Raw genomic sequence first — 20,477 nt, 5'->3', positions numbered from 1 at the left:
CCAGACCTTCAAAAAGCTTGTAAAAAAAATGACTGCTGAGCTGTTGTGTGTCCTGCTCAGACTCCATGACTAATATCTACAGAATTTTAACACGTGTGCATGAGAGCCACTCCCATCTTATAAAACACGCAGGTGGACACCACTGCTCAAGCTTGTCATATCGGTTCAGGAATGTGTTGCTATGATCCATATTACTGTTCCAGCCTCAAGTGATGTCACCACACCATTACATATTTTGCATATAAGAGTAATCTGTCACCTATTTATACAAGAGTGATACACTTTATAAAGGCAATAAGATTCTATGGAGCTATTGAGGCACCATATCTAGACCAGTGGCATCATCATCTTCTTGATGATAGAGGTTTGACAGAGGTGAAACATACTGGAGAGCAAAAAATCTTAACCTGTGACACCGAGCATTACTGACAACTCCATGGAATAGAAGCTGTGCAAGTGAAGTGATCAAAAATAAAAATATTTTTTTTAAGCCAAACTCATGGCTATGCAGTAGAAAAAAAAAAATGATTTCCCTCTAAATGTAATATTAGGTGATCTGCATGATATGTACTAAGGTCACTAAGCCATCAGTGCTGGTGTTTTCCCCTACTGGAGGTGTGAGGTTCCCCACACTGCAGCTGGGAAGACAACTACTCCAGGTTGGGGGAACACCACCATATAGGACACCCCCACTTGAATCCCGGAAACATATAAGAAGTCTGTGTTTGAAGGATCCTTTCAAAATCTGAGCATAACAACCTAAAAAATCTGACTCTTAAAATAAAACTCAGATTCTTCACACAGTCAATCAAGCAACACGTAATTAAGCTGTCAACAGGCCTCACCTTTTGCACATTCTTCAGTTTAGGTGGTAAATTGTCCCTGATCATCTTCATTGCCTTTAGTGGAGGTTCATTGAAATATGGAGGTTCTCCATCCACCATCTCTATTACCATGATACCCAGAGACCAGATATCCACCTGAGGAAAACAATGATGGCTGTCACAACCAGACACCAAGCTCCTTAAAAAAGCAATCCACAAAAACCATCCAGGGAGCTTAGCCTCACCTCTGGCCCATAAGGTAATCTTGAGATGAGCTCTGGGGCCATCCAATAGGGCGTGCCTACCAAGGATTTTCGGCGGGTAACTTCCTTATTGACCTGGGCGCAGAAACCAAAATCGGAGAGCTTCACCTGCAAGCAGCAAAAATAGTAGTGAGGCACATATAACAAAAATAAGAGGTTAGTAATATGCATTAATAGTAAGAGAACACTGCACTGCTGGTCCATTGTGATAAGAGAATTAAAAGTCAAAGCTTGTGCAAGGACAACTAAATCACACTATAATGCTGGAACTACACTGATCAGCCAAAACAATGATGACCACTGACAGGTCAGGTGAATAACATTGATTATCTTGCTACAATGGGTGGTATATGTTAGGCAGCAAGTAAACATGATGTCCCTCAAGTTGATATGCTGAAAGAAAAAACAGACAAGTGTAAAGATTTGAGCAACTCTGACAAGGGCCAAATTGTAATGACTAGAGGGCTGGGTCAGAGCAACTTCAAAACTGCATCTCTTGTGGGATTGTTCCCGGTCTGCAGTGCTCAGGACCGACCAAAGTGGTCCGAGGAAGGAAAACCAGCAAACAGGTGACAGGGCCGTGGGCAGCCAAGGCTCACTGATACATGTGGGGAGAGAAGGCTGGCCCCTGTAGTTCAATTCAATAGAAGAGCTACTGTAGCTCAAATTGCTAAAAAAGTTTATGCTAATTGTGATAGAAAGGTGTCAGAACACATAGTGGCAGGGCTGTGGTTAGAAATCATGGGGCTCTGTACAGCCTACCTTACAGCCCCCCCCCCCCCCCCCGAATATATATACCGAAGCAAGCAGGGAGGGGGGAGATCGGTGTCAGTGAGGCAACTACGGAACGATGCCCTGTGTCTCTCCCTGCAGCAGCTGAAAGCTGGCAGGAGGGGGAGAAACTGACTTTCAGCTGCTGCAGAGAGCCGCACAGGGCTTCCTTCTGTAACTGTCCCTCCACCCGACCGCACCGATTCCCCGTGCTATTGGGGCCCTCTGTGACCCTGGGCCCCCTACAGGAGGACCGGTGTTCCTCCCCTATCAGCGGCCCTGCACAATGGCATATGTGGCGGCACAGTTGCAGACTGGTCAGTGTTCCCATGCTAACACATGTCCACAGCCAAAAGCACCTACAATGGGCACGTGAGCATCAGAACTGGACCACAGAACAATGGAAGAAGGTGCCCTGGTCTGATGAATTCAAGAATGGTTTGAGGACCACAACATGTTTGAGATGAGGACTCAATGACTTGATCTCAATCCAATCGAGTATCTGTGAGATGTGCAGGAAAAACAAGTCTTGAGAGGTGGGACCGCCTTGGATCACTTACAGGACTTAGGGTGGTTGTAAACCCTCACATATACCCAGTGAAGTGAACAGCTTCAGATGATACACAGAGACAAAAATGAATCCTCCTACATAGGTTTTACTTGTTTATCTGTAGTATTCTCTTCCCTACACCCCTTCAAAATGGCAGAAATGGGTTCAAATCCATCTTCATCTGTCAGGAGCACAGATGAGGGGGTGGAGAGCTGCAGTTTCAGGATATTAGATAGTTGATTGGAGGAAAGAAACACACCCCCTCCACACTCCAGAAGAATTGTGTTCTGAATAGGGCAAGCTCTGTTCCATGCGACCCCCCCCCCCCCCCCACCTCCAACACACGAAAAAAAATTTCTCTCATGTGTCCGGAAAACTTCTCAGAAGTGACACATGCTGATAACAGAGGAAGGAAGCACCAGAGAGAAACAACAATAAAGCCTAGTACACATGAGCTGCATGTCGGGCGACATTGGGCAGTTCAATTAAAACTGGCCAACATTCACAGGCAATTAAGGGTCTTAAATAACGGGCAGAGTCCCGTCCCAGACAGTTTTACCCCCGTTTTTATGAAACCTTTGCACCTATGCTAGCTCTGACCATGGCGAAGGCTTTTGAAGTCATAGACGAACTTCATACCATCTCTACTTCAATGCTCCAAGCACAAATTGCAGTTATACCTAAACCAGGGAAACATCTATCTAATTGCGGAAGTTACAGACCCATCTTAAGTTATTCTCTAAGATACTTGCAAACCGCATCGCACCATCGCTACCTGCCATAATCCATGGAGACCAGGTCGGCTTTTGAGAAGCCAGGGACAATAAGACCAAGACCTTACATCTTCTATCCTATGCCCATCAACATCGTATCCCCACTTGCCTTCTGGCTTGTGATGCCTAGAAAGCATTTGATAGGGTCCATTGGTCATTTCTTCGCTTGTCATTACAACAGACTGGCTTGAGCCCTAAGTTGCTCGCCAAAATAACGTCATTGCATTCCTCCCCTTCGGCCGTGGTTCTTGCCAACAGGATGAAGTCTGATGCCTTCTCCATAGCTAATGGCACTAGGCGGGGCTGCCCCTTTTCCCCTTATTATGTGCGATAGTGATTGAACATTTAGCGCAAGCCATTGGACAAAATCCTTCCATACATGGAATCTCAACATCTGTTCACCACAAATTATCCAGACGATTTGTTGCTCTATGTCCCTCAACCCCACAAAGCATTCCATCCTTTTTGCAGGAATTTAACAGATTTGGCACTTTTAGCAACTTTAAACTGAGCATCGCTAAAACCGAAGCTCTAAACGTTTCCCTTCCTAAACACATCTTAGACACTCTCCAAAGTAACTTCCCATTTAATTGGCAAACACACTCCATTAAATACTTGGGCACAGAGATTCCACACCACCTACACAAACTTTACTCCCTGAACTATAGCCCTTTATTAGCAAAGATTAGAAGATCGCTAGAATCCTGGCACTTTTTGAAGATCCCCTGGTTTGGTCGTATAAATGCATTAACCACTTCCACTCCGGAAGGTTTTACCCCCTTTATGATCAGGCCATTTTTTGCGATACGGCACTGCGTTGCTTTAACTGATAATTGTGCAGTTGTGCGATGTTGTACCCAAATAAAATTTATGTCCTTTTTCCCCACAAATAAAAGCTTTCTTTTGGTGGTATTTGATCACCTCTATGTTTTCTTCTTTGCTATAAAAAAATAAAGACCGACAATTTTGAAAAAAAAAAAAATAATTATATATATATTTTTTTTTTTTTTTACTTTCTACTATAAAACAGATCCAATAAAAAAAAAAAAAATAAAATAGAATTTCTTTATCAGTTTAGGCCAATTTGTATTCTGCTACATATTTTTGGTAAAAAAACATCCCAAAAAGCGTATATTAATTGGTTTGTGCAAAAGTTATAGCATTTACCAATTATGGGATAGATTTATTGACTTTTTTTTTTTTTTTATTAGTAGTGGCTGTGAGCAGCAATTTTTAGCGGGACTGCAAGATTGCGATGGACAAATCCGACACTAAGTGATACTTTTTGGGGACCAGTGACACCAATACAGTGATCAGTGCTAAAAATATGCACTGTTACTGTATAAATGACACTGGCAGGGAAGGGGTTAACATCAGGGGTGATCAGGGAGTTAAGTGGGCTCCTAGGGAATGCTTTCTAACTGTAGGGGGAATGGACTGACTGCAGGAAGAGAGAGATCTGTGTTCCTCGCTACTAGAAACACAAGATCACTCTCTTCCTGTCTGACAGAACGGCAGCCTGCCTTGTTTACATAGGCAGACCGCCATTCTGTCATTCTCCTGAGCGGTCGAGGGTGGCCACAGCCCATCGCGGATTCTGGGCCAGCTGTCTGGCTCCCGCCGTGTCCAATCACACCGGAAGTGCGACTCTTAAGGTCCACCCTGCTGCAGTAAATATATGTGGGGCGGTCCTTAGTGGTTAAAGATGGACATTTTACCCAAATTGCTATACATTATCCAGACAAAACCTATTGCATTCCCAGCTGCGTTTTTTCACATGTTATGCACTTTGGTGACTTGGTTTTTGTGGCAACAACACCCATCTCTGCTGAAACTTAAACTTCTGTGCACTCACAAATCTGCTGGTGGCATGGGACTACCTGATTTTGAGACGTACCACGCGTCGGCTCTTTTCTCCCGAGTCCTTGAATGGTTCCCATGAAGTTTTACGAAGGCCGTCATTGCTATAGAACAGGATATGTCCCCGGTTGATCTACAAACCCTCTTATGGGGATATGCCGCCTCATATAGGTCCATGTCATCAATGTCACCATTGACTCATGCGGTATATAAGGGTATGGTACCGACGCCGAGAACCTTTTTAGTTGACCACGGAGCCCAACCCCTTAACTTCTCTTTTTGATAACCTAGCGTTACTGGATAGTAGGAATACTCCAATCTTTACCTTATGTGAGAGGACTTCTTGGCCCACTGCACGTAAATTCATACATCCTCTACCTCTGGCCTCCTTCAGCTGCATACGTCCTCAACATTAGCTCCCATCAACTGGCTCACCAATCTGAGTCTGACAAAATATTGTAACACTCTACAAGACAAACACACAAGCCCTTGACTGCATTTGAGGGACTCTGCGCCCTACCGAGGGTCCTTCACCAAACATTGTCCCTATTCTATAAAAGAGATCATGTCTCACACTCATGGTTCATTGCCTACATATACCAAGGTGTTGGAAAAGGAACTGGAGATAACCCCTGAGGAATGGCATACAGAGTTCACGTTCACGCACTAATCCTCAATATCCTCCTATACCCAGGAGAAAAATTTCAAGATATTGTCCAGATGGTACCGAGACCCAGTTACACAAAATCAAATATTTCCTAATTTGTCAGATTCATGGGCGAGAGGCACTTGTATGCATATATGGTGGGAGTGTGACTACATTCACCCTTTTTGGAAACGGATCTTCCATATATACAATGAAATGTATGCGGACTTTCTCCATCACCAAAGATAGCACTCCTGTCTATTCTCCCAAGGCCCATTAGATCACAAAAGTCTAACCTTCTACGTTTTTTTTTTGGAGCCAGACAGCTTATACCCCAGTTTTGGAAATCTACTGTCTCTCTCCCTCTCACTTCGTGGGTTGACCTTATGAATGACTATATGCTAGGGGAGAGAAGCAAGCAAACAAAATTGACAGTCCGGAAAAACATCTGCAGTTATGGTATATATGGATACATTATTCTAATTCAGATACATTTCATAGGCACTTTATGACCTAATAAAATCTGTACTCCATGTAAATCTTTCTTGCTTCCCACTAGGATTCCCTTCTGACCTTTTTACCTAGACTGGCAATCTGGAAATGCATGCTACTCACACCGTATTAACCTAACTTCAAATATATATATATATATATGGGTTACACCAAGTCTACTCTTTATTGTTTTACTCTTTATTTCCATTTTATCTAATGTTAGGTTTAACACTGAGCCTATTTTGTTGGGTCTCTAATGTTTTAGTACCTGTGCAAATGTTTTGGATTTAGTTTGAAATCTCGGTTTGTTGATATTCCCTCCCCTTTTTTTCTTTCCCAATTTATTTTGATTTGTTCTTGTTGCCTTATTTCAAGATAAAACTCCATAAAAAAATTATTTTCAACCTAAAACTGGCCGACATTCGGCCTGTGCGTATGGCAATTGGTCCACTGTTTGGCCAGCTTCTGTCGGACTAGCATTCGATCAGCGATTGGCTGAGAGCGCTGACATTCTGGACTGTTTTAACCACTTCCCCGCAGCTGGGCGGGACATTCATCGTTCCAGGTGGACGTCATATGACATCCTCCAGTGTCACACTGCGGTGCGATCGGTCACCGGCTGTGTCCATAAATGGCTTTGTGTGCCATTGAGGTGGTGATTAGCAACACCTGATTGAGTTCAATTTGAGAGGGGGGTGATCCTTTTTCCAACTTTCACTTGGATGTTATAAGTTGCACTGAGTAAATACAGATTGGTAAACAAAAATTGTATTTGTTTTCATTTCAGCCTGCAAAGCAATAAAATTTGATTATTTTAAAGGGGGTGATTCTTTTCTATACCCGCTAATGCTATCATTTCTTGTGAAGTCTTAAAAGTTTTTTTTTACGGCTTATTTATTATTATTTTGGGCAGTTGGGAACTGGCAAAATCCTCAAGAGCCAAAAAAAAAAAAAAAAATGTGTTCATCAAGCCAGCAGGTGGTGCTCTAGGTTCCATGAATTGCTCTCTCTGCCTAATAAGTGTGGAAAAGTCAGCTGACTACAGATAAATAGATCAGGGATTATAGTCTTTTGAAAATGCTGGTAAAATCATCCTTCTGCTAGATGCATGAGAGTACTGAGCCATTTATTATATCTAGAATATTTTGTGCTAGTGAACTTTACTCCAGGACTATTTGCCATTTTACATTGTGGATATGGAGCACAAAGATACCCAGCACATCTAAAAGGGTGTTCATCCTCTAAACTCCAGCAAAAAAATGTTTTATATATTCTAGATACAGCATTGTTTGCTCCCCAAGTGTTCAGGAGGATGCCAGACTGCAGGAGAGCTAGGAAGCGGTTTTGTCAGAGTCACAGTCACAATCTATGTGCTGACAACACAAAGTATTTTAACTCTTAGGGCAGCACTCGCAGTTTAGAGAAAGTAAAAGGTAGAGCAGTCAAATTTATTACTGTATATATGCAGCCTGGCTGAATTACAGTAACAAACAAGGTTTAGCACCCGTTCCCACCGGTGTGACATGTCATGTGATTTGACAGGTCCAAAATCACATGACAAGTTGCACCCTATGAACAGCAGTTGAACTGTTCAAATCCGTGTGACTCCAACTTTGTGGTGCCACACAGATTTGGAAAAAAGGTTCCTTCACTATTTTTTGCAATTTCAGGTGCGACTTGCAAAGACGTGTGCATGAAGTCGCACAGATGTCAGCCAAGTCCCACTTGAAGTCATGTTAAAGTGACGCATAATTTCAAAGTCGGATTCAGTGTGAACGGGGGCTTATTGGGTTTCAATAGTCACTATTTATTAGAAATTCTAACATAAATAAAACTTGACGTGGAAGCTTAGTCAACTCAGTCAAAACTTTCAGATAAAATAGTGAAAATTTATGTTAGAATTTTAAGATTTCTTTCATTTTAACAGAGCAACACTAAACGAGAAAGTGTATGGGTTGATGTTCCAACTCCAGCCATAAACTAAACACCCTGTGCATTAATCATACACAGACAGCATCTTACCCGTCCATCATGTGTCAGCAGAATAGAATCACTTTTAATGTCCCGGTGGATTACTCCTTGGGCATGAAGTACAGACAAAGCCTTCAATACGGCCACACAAACAGTGGCTATCTGTTCTTCGTTCATCCTGAAAACAGAGAGTCCATCAATATCTGGTCCTTAAACGCAAAAACCTAAAAATAATTATTTTATTTGAATTCTTTATTTCAGTCACAAAACAGCACAGATAGTTAAGGCATAATATGTTCTGTGCTGGTGCTGACCAATCAGAATTACTCTGATCTGTCCCAGAAGTGCTACAGAGAGAGAGAAGAGCAGGGCTTTTTTTAAATCCCCCGACTGCTAAACGGCGCTGACAGCTCCTTGCCCATGGAGATAAGTACAGACTGGGAGGGGGGGTGGCATTATTTCCATTTTTCAATGAAAAAGGTGAAATAAGTTGTTAAAGAAGACCTACCATATTTGTGGCAGGATCTTCTTATTCAAGGTGCTCTCCATCACCCTACCAAAAATGCTGCATAAAAGTATTTGTGGAGAAAAATAGATCATATACTAACATTTTCCCTGACTTCCATAGTGCAGAGGGTGGAATCATCCTGCTGCTGATAAGAGCTCTGACAATGCAGAGTAGTCCAAAACTTGCAAGACACTCACCATAGCATAAGATCCTCTTCTCACAAGATTTGGGCTACTCAACATTCTGAGATCAGGAAGGATGGCGTTACCCTCATCTACCCAGTGCAGAAGAAAGTTCTGAGATCAGGAAGCGTGGCAATACCTTCATCTTCCCAATGCAGAAAGAAGTTCTGAGATCAGGAAGGATGGCGTTACCCTCATCCAACCATTGCAGAAAAAATTTCTGAGATCAGGAAGGATGGTAATACCCTCATCTACACGCTGCAGAAAGAAGTTCTGAGATCAGGAAGGATGGCGTTACCCTCATCCAACCATTGCAGAAAAAATTTCTGAGATCAGGAAGGATGGTAATACCCTCATCTACACGCTGCAGAAAGAAGTTCTGAGATCAGGAAGGATGGCGTTACCCTCATCCAACCATTGCAGAAAAAAGTTCTGAGATCAGGAAGGATGGCACTACCCTCATCTACATGCTTCAGAAGGAAGGAAGAGTATATTATCTAACAACTTTTTTCCCCCACAGGTACTTTTATATAACATTTTAGGGAAAAGTGCAACTTGACTAAGTGCACCTTGTCCTCTAAGGTGGAAGGTCCGCATAAACAGAGCAAAAAGTGCAAATAAGAGAAGTTCTTTCTTAGGGTTTACATATGCTTTAAAAAACAGTTACAGAATTGAGACTGTATTAATAAGTTAAAGCATTTGTTCACAAAAAAAAAAAAAAACAGATCCTGTTCCCTTAAAGCACAGGTGTCAAACACAAGGCCCGTGGGCCGAATGCGGCCCCCCAGGCCATTTTATGTGGCCCTCACACCTCTCCTGCAGCACCCCACCTTGTCTCTGCCACCACCTTGTCTCTGTAGTCGGCAGCAGAGAGGACAGAACTACTTTTCCAGATCCTACATTCCTCTGTGCAGCTGCAGAAAGGCTCATCTGCCCGCCCCCCCCCTCTCCCCGTTTCAGCAGTCCACAGCAGAGGGGAGGGCAGAACACCTCATACAGATCCTGCACCTCTCTATGCAACCGCAACACCACCTTGCCTCTGCCTCCCCTGGTCTCTGCATTCAGCAGACTCTGGAAGCTGACTCCAGCGCTCCTCTGGTTCTCCTCCAGACCCTGCACTTCTTTCCAGATCCACCTGCATCTTCTTCCTGGCAGCAGCACAACGTACGGGGGTGCATTGTGATGTAAGGAAGGGTGGGTGACTTCTGATGGTGGGGGGGCTCTTGACTTCTCATGTAAGGGGGCGTGGGTTGATCTGGACAACTAATCTTATAGCTATAACCGGCCCTTTGAGGGCAACCGTATGCGGCCCGCGATAAAATTGAGTTCGACACCCCTGCCTTAAAGCATGATATACAGCACAGTGCTTGTGCTATGTAATTCCCCCCCCCCCCTGTATCCCCTAAAATACTTGGCTGATCCTGCCAGTTTCTACCTTCCCCGCTGTACACAGACCACGGTGTATCATGGCTGCTGAGCCCTGACAATCCTATCTGCAGCTCTCCTCTGTCTCCCTCTGTCCTCCTCCCCCCTCCCCTCTGCCTGTCAGCTCACTAGCGCCGCTCTGCTCCCCTCCCAGCTGCTACAAAATGATGTGATCATCATCCCATCTGTTAGTTTACAAACTCTACCCTGGTGCCTGTGCTTTATTTTAAAAAAAGCCGATTTCTACCTGTTTTCCCAGCGCCGTTTGGCCGTTACGTGACTCCCGACTCTCTTCTCCTTTCCTCCCCAGCTGATGTCAGAGGAAGTTATTGGCTCCGCCCCCCCTGGAGATGCCAGATGGCGAGAGAAGAGAGCCTGGAGTCACATGATCGCCGATAGGAGCTATGAAAACAGGTAGAAATCTTTTTTTTTTTTTTAATAAAGGCACAAGAACTAGGATACAGTTTATAATCTAACAGAGGGGACGATGTAAAGATTACATAGTGGCTTAACAACTACTTTAATAGAAGAAAGACTATACTAAAAATGATGGGAAAAATGTATGGTTGGCCTGTGCACAGGAAAAAGCCACATCTTTGCATCTGCTGCCCACAGGCACTGCCCTAACAGTAAACCTGGCCCTGCCCTCTTTTCTGTCCTAAACAAAGAATTCTATTTAATATTAAAAAAGATCCTGCACTATGGTGCATTTTTGGTGTTGTAATGAGTAGCTGCCTCCACCACAATTAGATTATAAAGATAGAACTAAACAAAAAACGCATATATATCAGTTTGGCGCTACAATACGCCTGCCTCCATAGTGGTCAAATACGGTGTTTTAAATAATACAAGTGCAAATATGCATAAATAATCAGAGCCAATCTGGTGCTAGAATGCCTGTCCCGCTTCCTAATGCTATCACCACTACACAATACAATGCATTATCTATACAAATGCAAAAATATTCTCTTTACCACACATGCATAGAAAACGGAATACCCTCCCAAGCAGAACCAAGGGACTTTTATTGGCACAACAAACTATGTGAACTCCAAAGCGTGATTATATCAAAAATATATCTTGAACAATACACTGGACATATGAACAGACTGTAAAAAAGATGCGGCTAACGACTCAGCTCGCATCTTTTTAACAATCTCTTTATATGTCTAGTGTACAGTTCTGTAATTTATATATTTTTGATAAAATCACACTTTGGAGTATGTTGTGCCAATAATAGTCCCTTGATTCTGCTTGGAGGGTATTCTATTTCCTATTTAAATTGGGATGAAGGCACTTCCACTACACTCAGCCATGGTTCTATATCATACATGCTTTATTCATATAACGTGCTTAGTGCATAACAGAATTCATAGGATTATATATATGAAACATAGAAAGTACATTAGGTGCTAATAATGTGCCAAAAAGTGTCTTGGTGCTTACTGCAGAAATTAAAGTGCAGTTTCCACTCTGGTGTGGGTGTTCTTGTGTTCCTCTTTTGAACACCACACTCACCATCCATCCATCACCCCTTACGTACTAAGAGGGCCTATTAACACCATTATGCAATCACATAGGTCTCTGGAAAGATCCCTGAGCGCTAACAGACCCACTTAGAGCATGGATAGATGGCGAGTCACAAGAACACAGACACCGGAGTGAAAACTGCACTTTAATTTTAGCAGTGAGCACCAAGATGCTTTTTGCCACATTATAAAAACCATAATGGACATTCTACGTTGTACATATATAATTATATCAATTCTGTTCCTCACTAAGCACTTTATATGATTTATGCATGTATGGGAAAGAGAATTATTTTTGCATTTGTATAGATAATGCATTGTATTGTGTAGTGGTGATAGTATCAGGAAGGGGGAGGTGCATTATAGCACCAGATTGGCTCTGATTATTTTTGAACTTTGCCATTTCCACTTGTAATATTGAGAACACCATATTTGACCACTATGGAGGGAGGTGTATCGTAGCACATATTATCTTTAAAATATTTACGTCATTCAGTGTTTCCAGTTGATGGTACTTTGTATAACTGTAGAAGGGACTTAATGCATACTTCTATATAGTCAGAAAAGCTGTGCAGAGTATGTTCGCTATAAATACAGGAAAACAGTCATTTTTACCAAAATAAAGCAAGTATATAATGGAGCCTAGAAGGAAAAATACATTACTACATTACATCACATTCTGTTACTGTGCTGGAGGGCTCACCTGGTGTGTGTGACAATGTCAGTGAGGGCCCCTCCTTCCAGAAACTCCATAACTACCCACAGCTCATCCCCCACCAAGTAGCTGTTGTACATCTCCACCACATTTTCATGCTGGTAATCCCGCATTATCACCACCTGCGCAGAACAGGAAATTGTTAACTGATGTTTCACATACAGTATTTAACCATTAACAAAGGAACCAGTTTTTACATATTTACTAACAAATAGTTTTGTTTTGGGTAAACAACTGGTCACTATACACATAAAATTACCTGAAAACATGACAAACATAAATAAATAATAATAATAAAAAATAAAAGTGTTTGGTTGCAATAATCCTACACATAAAACGAACTGAAAATACATAACATACAGATACAGTAATGCCTCGTACACACGTACTGATCGTCGGCCGAACGATTGGCCGTCTTTTGTCCAGGGCTGTCGTGTCTGTTGAAAACTGCAAAAGACTGCACACAAATTTTGTCGGCCAACAACAGCCGACTGCAGAAGTGATGTCATGTGATGGTTAACTTTCTGTGTCTTTTTTCTTTTCTGAGCATGCCCAGTCTTGCTAATCGGCTGTCTGTCGGCCGAAATCTGTACTGACTGGCGCACAATCGGCCGTTCTAGTGTTGGCCGACAAAAATTTTAATGCCTGCACGACAGATTCTGTTCGGCCGAAAATGCGCTGTCGGCTGTCGGAAGCATCATACTAACAAGCCTACAATTGGCCGATCGGTCGTCGGCCGAATATTTACGTCCGACAATCAGTACGTGTGTACGGGGCTTAAGGCTCCATTTACAGCTTGGAAATCCGGATCGTGGGGAGAATCGCCGGGAATTGTGGGACGCCCATGCGATTCCCGTCACTTTCAATGGCACCAAAAAATGCGACGTGATTTTGCTGCGATTGTTGCCCAGGGAATCCTCGGGCGACAATCGCAGCAAAATCATGCAAAAACAGAATCGCGGAACACCTGTCGCCCAAAATAAGTACAAGAACTTATTTTGAACGACAGGCGTCCCACGACTGTTTGGAGGATTTTACAGTGATTCGTCGGATGACAATCACGCCAAAAATCGAACCGCGTTTGGGGTGCCATTGGAAGTGACGGGAATCGCACTTTCACAATCAGTCTTTACCTATTTTAAGGTGTTTTTTTCTGGCATTTTTAAGTGCATTTTTTGAGCCTTTGTGTACAACATTATAAAAGCATTTTTGGGCTTTGGCATTTTTTAAATTAGCCAATAGAGGGGGAAAAAAAATGGGATTTTTGACGTATCGTAAAATCCATTTCTCTGCTGTTCATTGACGGACACGGGTCCTTATAGTCATACCTATTGGGTTATATCGCCCCCTACAGTAGTAGGACACTACGCAGAAAAAAAGTCTGGCTACGTCTATGGGCAGTCCCAGGGGGTACACCCTCTCTCTGCTATAGGTACTCAGTTTTGTTACAAGCAGTGTCAGAAGAATTACAACTCCACAGAGGGGTGGGTGCTGTGTCCGTCAATGAACATCAGAGAAATGGATTTAACTAAGTCAAAAAACCCAATTTTCTCTTTTGTTCATTGAAGGACACAGCTCCTGATATTCTTAACCATTGGGACGTCCCAAGTGGTGTTAAACATGTGAGGTGGGAACAGCAAAACAATTGCCAAGGCTAAACAGTAGCTAACCAGGCAACAGGAGCTCAACCAAAACAACTGGAGTCCACCTGATAAATTGGATTTTTGTCTTACCGTAAAATCCTTTTCTCTGATGTTCATTGACGGACACAGCTCCAGAATCTTCTTGACTATTTTTTATGCTGCCCCCTACAAAGTAGGACACTAGGCAGGAAAAAGCTTTACCATGCCTATGGGGCAGTCTCAGGGGGTATACACCCACTTCCTGCTATAGGCATTCAGTTTTGTTGCAAGCAGTGTCAGAAGAAATATAACCCAACTCAATAGAGGGGTGGGTTGTGTGTACGACAATGAACATCAGAGAAAAGGATTTTACGGTAAGACAAAAATACAATTTTCTCTTTTGAAAAAAGCTCCAGAATCTTCCTAACCATTGGGACTTCCCCCGCTGTCACAACAATGCTAGCACTGGGGTCAAATTGAGGGGTGGGGAAAACACAGCAGAAAAAATTCCCAAAAGGCTAAATCTAGCCAACCAGATAACATGGAGCTCAACCAGGAACAACTGGAGCTCACCTGACAAAAACCAATACACCCTCAAAGAGGACCAAGTCCGCTCAAACAGCGGCCTGCAAAACCTTGTGGCCAAAAGCAGCATCTGCAGATGCCAACACATCTACTTTGTAGAATTTTGTGAAAGCGTGCACAAACGACCAGGTGGCCACACCTCTTTGGAGGAACGCCAAAATGCGAGCCACCGAAAAAGAATGGGGAGAAACCCTCAGAGACTCACACTAAGCAATGCATGCTTTCCAAACGCAATGGTAAATTCTAATAGAGGTAGATTTCCTAGCCTTTAACAACATGGGAATCACCGAGTCTGACAACCACCTACCCTTCAGCACCTGGCTTTCAACAGCCAAGCTGTTCAAGCCAACGACTGTAAAGCAGGATGGAAGGTCGGCCCTTGGGCCAACAGGTCTTCCCTGAGAGGGAGTCGCCAAGGGACATTGGCAACCAGCCGTACTAGATCCACGTACCAAGACTGGCGAGGTCAGTCTGGGACCACAAGGATGACCGGAATTCACTCCACCTCGATCCTCCGTAGAACTCTCGGCAGAAGTTTGAGAAGGGGAAAAACGTATATCAGATTTTACTGTTCCCAAGGAGCCCCCAGTGCGTCTGTGGCATTGGCTAGAGCAGTGATGGCGAACCTTGGCACCCCAGATGTTTTGGAACTACATTTCCCATGATGCTCATGCATTCTGCAGTGTAGTTGAGCATCATGGGAAATATAGTTCCAAAACATCTGGGGTGCCAAGGTTTGCCATCACTGGGCTAGAGGATCTCGAGACCTTGCCACAAATCTCTGCATCTTCCTGTTGAGACAAGAAGCCAACAGGTAAACCGTGGGAGTTCCCCACCGGAGATACAGCTGATGAAACACTTCCGGATGAAGAGACCATTCCCTGTGGTCCAAGGCCTGTCGACTGAGGTAATCCGCCTGCCAATTTTACACCCCCGGAATATGCAGGGCAGAGAAAGCTGGAACGGAACATTCCACCCACCTTAGAATGCCTGCTACTTCTAGAGCCCCAAGGACACTTTTTGGTGATTGACACATGCCAAGGCCATGGCACTGTCCGATTGAATCTATACCGGACACCCCTGAAGACGAACCGTCCAATGGACCAGACAAAGTCTGATCGCCCAAAGTTCCAGTACGTTGACTGGTCATTTAGAGTCCAGACCCCCTGAGCAAAATCCGTGCCCAAAACACCTCCCCACCCAGACAGATTGGCATCCGTTGTGACCAGAGAGAGCCGAAGAGCGAAACCACCAGAGCAGGGACCTTCTCATACCCCGACTCAGCAGGATCAGATGTCTAGAGACTGTGGATTCTTGTCCCACTTGGCAAGAATCTCTCCCTGGAGAGGTCTAAAGTGGAACCGTGCAAACGGAACTGCCCCAAAAGGTAGACCCCAAAAGGCCCAGCACCCGCATGCAAGTCCTGACAGACAACTGACTGCTGGACAACAGAAGTCGGAAAGCATCCTGCAGCTTCTGGAGCTTGTCCAGCTGACGAAAACACCCTGGCTGAGGCAGAGTCCAGAGTCAGACCCAGATAGTGCAACTTAGTGGACGGAACCAGAGCAGACTTCTGGAAGTTTACAGTCCAACCGAACTCCTGCAGAGCCCGCACAGTGATGTTCAAGTTGTCCTGTAGAGCAGTCAGAGACTCTGCTCGCAGAAGAACAAGATTGTCCAGGTACCCCAGCACCGCAATCCCCCGCTGTCACAACAATGCTAGCACTGGGGCCAACACTTTTGTGAACACCTGAGGAGGTGAAGCGAGACCAAAGGGTAACCCCATGAATTGAGCATGCTCCTCACTCAAGGCAAGCGTCCTTGATGCAGGGATGCCAATACAGTACAAATGGACCCAATTATGAATTTCTGTACCCACACAAGCGGTTCAAAGCCTTGAGGTCCAGGATTGGACATGCCTTTCCTTCCTTCCTAGGAACTGTAAACAGAGTTGACTAGAAACCTTGAAAACGTTCCGATTTTGGAACCAGAACAAATCACCCCTTGTAGTAGAAATACTTACACTGTCCCGAAGAGACCCGAAGGCGTTCTGGGGATAAATGCAGATTGGAGGGAAAGAACCTCACTGGAGGTTAAGACTAAACCCGATCTTTTAGCCGGACCAGGTCATCTTGTGGACCTACCTGTCTTGAATCAGGAAGGTCCATGGGTCCGGAAAGAAGCAAAGACATCCTCTCACCTCAGAAACGGGTGAGGGTGACCCTTCAGGCAGAAGAGGGCTTGTCTGCAGGTCTGGAAGAACCCGCTCTCTGTGACGAGACTCCTGTGGAAGAAAAGTACTCTTCCCCCCCTGTAAGACCCTTAGGCCCTGTTCACACCTGAGCGTTTTTCAGCCCATAAAACGTTCATCTGTGAAAATCCAAAACGCCCAACAATCAACATCCCATTCATTTCAATGGCCCCTGTTGACATCTGAGTGTTTTGTCCCCTGAAGCAAAATGCCTGTAGCTCAAAAAAGTACAGGAGCTTCTTTTTGGGCTGATCAAGAGCTGTTCTGGTCCCATGGGAATGCATTAAAATGCCATTATTGGCATTTCACGGGCATTTTTCAAACACACAGGTGATCCCCACCCCTTTAAACACACCCATTTTTTTACCTAAATCAAAACGCCTGCAAAAAACGCTCATAAAATGCCCTACAAACGCTCACAAAACGCCCAAACACCAGAGAAACGGGCAAAAAATGCTTGAAAAAACGCCTACAAAAAGGCCTAAAAGCGATAGGTGTGAATGCAGCCTTAAGGATATCATCCCGGAAGATCCAAACATACAATCCCCCAAAAAGGGGAAAACAGAAAAAGCCGTCTAAAAAGACTGGTCCGCAGATCAGCATTTCAGCCATATCAAGACGCTAAAGGACCACTGCTGTCACGGACAGCCTAGAAACTAAGGGAGCTGCATCATGAGAGGCACCACAAACAAAACTACAACCCCTGGACCAACTGGTCCGGCAGCTCACAAGGGCGGGCGGGGGAAGCTGTTCCCACTTCAGATCCTGGCGCAAAAGCTTTGCCCACTCTGTTAAAGTATGGGACACCAATACTATGGTGAACCCCAGCTTAAGGACCGAACCGGCCAAAGAAAACATGTGGCAGGCCAAAAAGTCTTGGCTCTCCCGTCAAAGGGGTCTTTCAAAGCCAGAGACTCCCCCACTGGGATGAAAGTGGAGTTATTCGGCCTGAAAACCTGAGAATCCACCACAGATGGGACTGTTCACTTTTTTTTTTTTTTTAAAACAGGGACTCTTTAAAGGGATACGTCTAGATAAAACGCTTAGATAAAACGACATAATGCATTTAGGTCACTGACAATTTTGTCAAGTAGGTGGAAAAAGGGGACACCTTTTGCCGCTTTTGGGGAGCTGAGGGTACCAAAGGGAACCGTAACCTCCGACACAGCAGCAGCTGCATCCTCCAATGTTAAAGCGGTTGTATCCCGCTTTTTGACACTTTTACCTACAGGTAAGCCTATAATAAGGCTTACCAGTAGGTACAAATAATATCTCCTAAACCGGCACGGTTTAGGAGATATTTACAGTGCATGCAGCCGCTCGCGCGAGAGGCGCATGCGCTCTGAAGGTCCAGGGGGACCTTCAATTAACTTGCCGGGAGCTTGCCGGAAAAAATCACTCCCGCGCGCATGATTATAAATGGGCCCCTTAAAGGGGAGCGCCTGCTGTGTCGCAGACGCACAGGCAAGGTACCCAGAGGGTTCGCAGCACTAAAGGGAGGGGGTGCCCTACGCAAAATGGCGGCATGCTGTCAAACAAAGGTGGCCACCCCCCCACACAGATCCCATCCAAGGGAAGGCAGGTGGCCACAAGACTCTCCTTATAAGGGACTCCTCATAAGGGTAACGTCTAGTAAAGTGCTTAGGGACCCAGAAGGGACAATTAGGTAATTTCCCACTCCTTAGCGACAATTCTGTCAAAATAGGCAGGGAAAGGAAACACATTTGCCGCTCTGGATTGCTTGTGAGTGCCAAAGGGAACCTGTGCCTCCGTAGCAGCTGCGTCCTCTATGTTCAAGGTCTCATGCACAGATACAATGAGTGCTTCCACAAGCGCCTTTTCGTGTGCAGTTGCAGACGTGGCGGAATCATCCTCACTATCAGAGGATTCCAGGCGTGTGATTGCAGACCCAGCAGGGTGACCCACGTCCACGGCGGCCAAATCAGATTCAGGATCTGACGAGACAGATGAGGCACGGGAAGGCGGGGGGCGCTTTCTGCTAGCCCATTGCCCAAAAGCTATCTCCACCCAGGACACAAAGGACTCTAGGACAGCCGTTAGTGCATCCTCAGAAAGGGGATCAGGTGGGGAGATGTGCTCCAAAGACTCCATGAGTCACCAGGGGAACGCCAACAAAAAAGGTTTAAAACACTGCAAGGGACACCCCCCACCGCAGCACCACCCAGTCGCCAGAAGAAACTAGGCACCTGCAGCCACCAGGATAATCTGTACACGCAGCGATCAGGAAGTAAAAGAATCCAGGAGTCAGCACCAGGGGGTGAGGAGGGGCTCTCACCACCGAAATCGCCACCCACAGGGCTCCACTGTCATGGCTGCAACTATTTTCAAAATGGCCACCGGACTACACAAACATGGCCACCGTGCATAGACACCGTGGTTGACTTCCTACCGAGGAAGTCAAAGGAGCATTACGCTCGACGTAACGCGTATAGGGGGGCGGAGCGTGCGTGGCCGACGCAGAGTCTCTCTCTGGTAACAGATCGCTGACATCGATTATACAGCAGGCACAGCTGAGTGCCCGACAAATGTGAGTTGATCTGCCTTTCTCTAATAAAGCATACCCTCATTAGTAAGCGGAGAGCACTAGATTTCTTCATCTGTTTTCTATATGTCCCGGGATCCCTTGAGGTGCAATATAGTGTGGCTCTTTCCTGGAAGTCTGATCAATGATACATGTGATTGCTGGCCCGTTTGGGTCCTTCAGAAAGGTGAGAGGCTGATTCACCTGGTGGAGGGATTCACTATATTGGTGATTACAAGTTGTTTTCATCACTGGATTTTCTTCATCTGAACACGGGACACTCTTTATATCATTTTATTGGAAGCACACACATTGCTATGTGCCTTATGAACTGGATATGATTTATTGTCATCACTTTTTGATTTTATATTTCTGGCGCATCACATTTTTGTATGATTTATAGTTTATTGTGATTTGTGAAACACGATTGGTGCATGCTGCCGGACACCACTATTGATTTATAAGTTCACACACCTGATTTATGCACAGTGAATTGGTGTTGAGTTAATTTATCACATATAATAGGTTTGCGCTGATAGTTTTTTTGTATTTCATGTGCATAGACACACACAGGGCACAACAAAATAGTGGCAGCACGAGGCTTCCAGGGACCCAGGAGGGATCCCTAGGGCTCAGGGACAGACCCAGGCTGGAGCCCCTACCAGGTACAACACCCCCCCCCCCCGCACAGCCGATCGTCCGGTCGCCAGCGGCGCACCCCTCCAGCCCCCATTGCCAGTATAGCGCCCTGCCCCCACTCCAGGAGGTGGATCAGACCACCCAAACAGCCCCAGCATAAGTGGAGGGGGGGGGGGTATGATCGGGGACAGATTAAAGGCGGGTGCCTGACGGAAACCAGGGGTCTGACCGTCCCACGAAGGGGCCCATGTCCACCCCAAAACCCTCCAGGGTGAGAGGGGGGGACAGCTACTCACCATACCCGGAACCTGGCTTGGCACCACTTCAGA

At 45.0% G+C, this 20,477-nt stretch overlaps 1 protein-coding gene across 2 annotated transcripts in view; it reads right to left on the bottom strand.

Moving 5' to 3' along the window:
* The window catches only part of PAK4 (p21 (RAC1) activated kinase 4), a 158,590-nt gene that overhangs the window by 8,054 nt on the left and 130,059 nt on the right, over positions 1 to 20,477 (bottom strand). For both annotated transcript variants that reach the window (XM_082264606.1, XM_082264605.1), the window contains exons 5-8: positions 12,498 to 12,631; positions 8,202 to 8,328; positions 1,070 to 1,195; positions 846 to 980 (exon numbers count right to left, since the gene is read on the bottom strand). In XM_082264606.1, the coding sequence (XP_082120732.1) occupies positions 846 to 980; positions 1,070 to 1,195; positions 8,202 to 8,328; positions 12,498 to 12,631 (522 nt within the window). The remainder of the gene's footprint in view (positions 1 to 845; positions 981 to 1,069; positions 1,196 to 8,201; positions 8,329 to 12,497; positions 12,632 to 20,477) is intronic.

Source organism: Pelophylax lessonae (assembly GCF_965119305.1).
Source record: "Pelophylax lessonae genome assembly, chromosome: 7".
Lineage (NCBI taxonomy): Eukaryota > Metazoa > Chordata > Amphibia > Anura > Ranidae > Pelophylax > Pelophylax lessonae.
The sequence above is the reverse complement of the archived record's forward strand: the minus strand, read 5'-3'. Positions and strand labels throughout refer to the sequence as shown.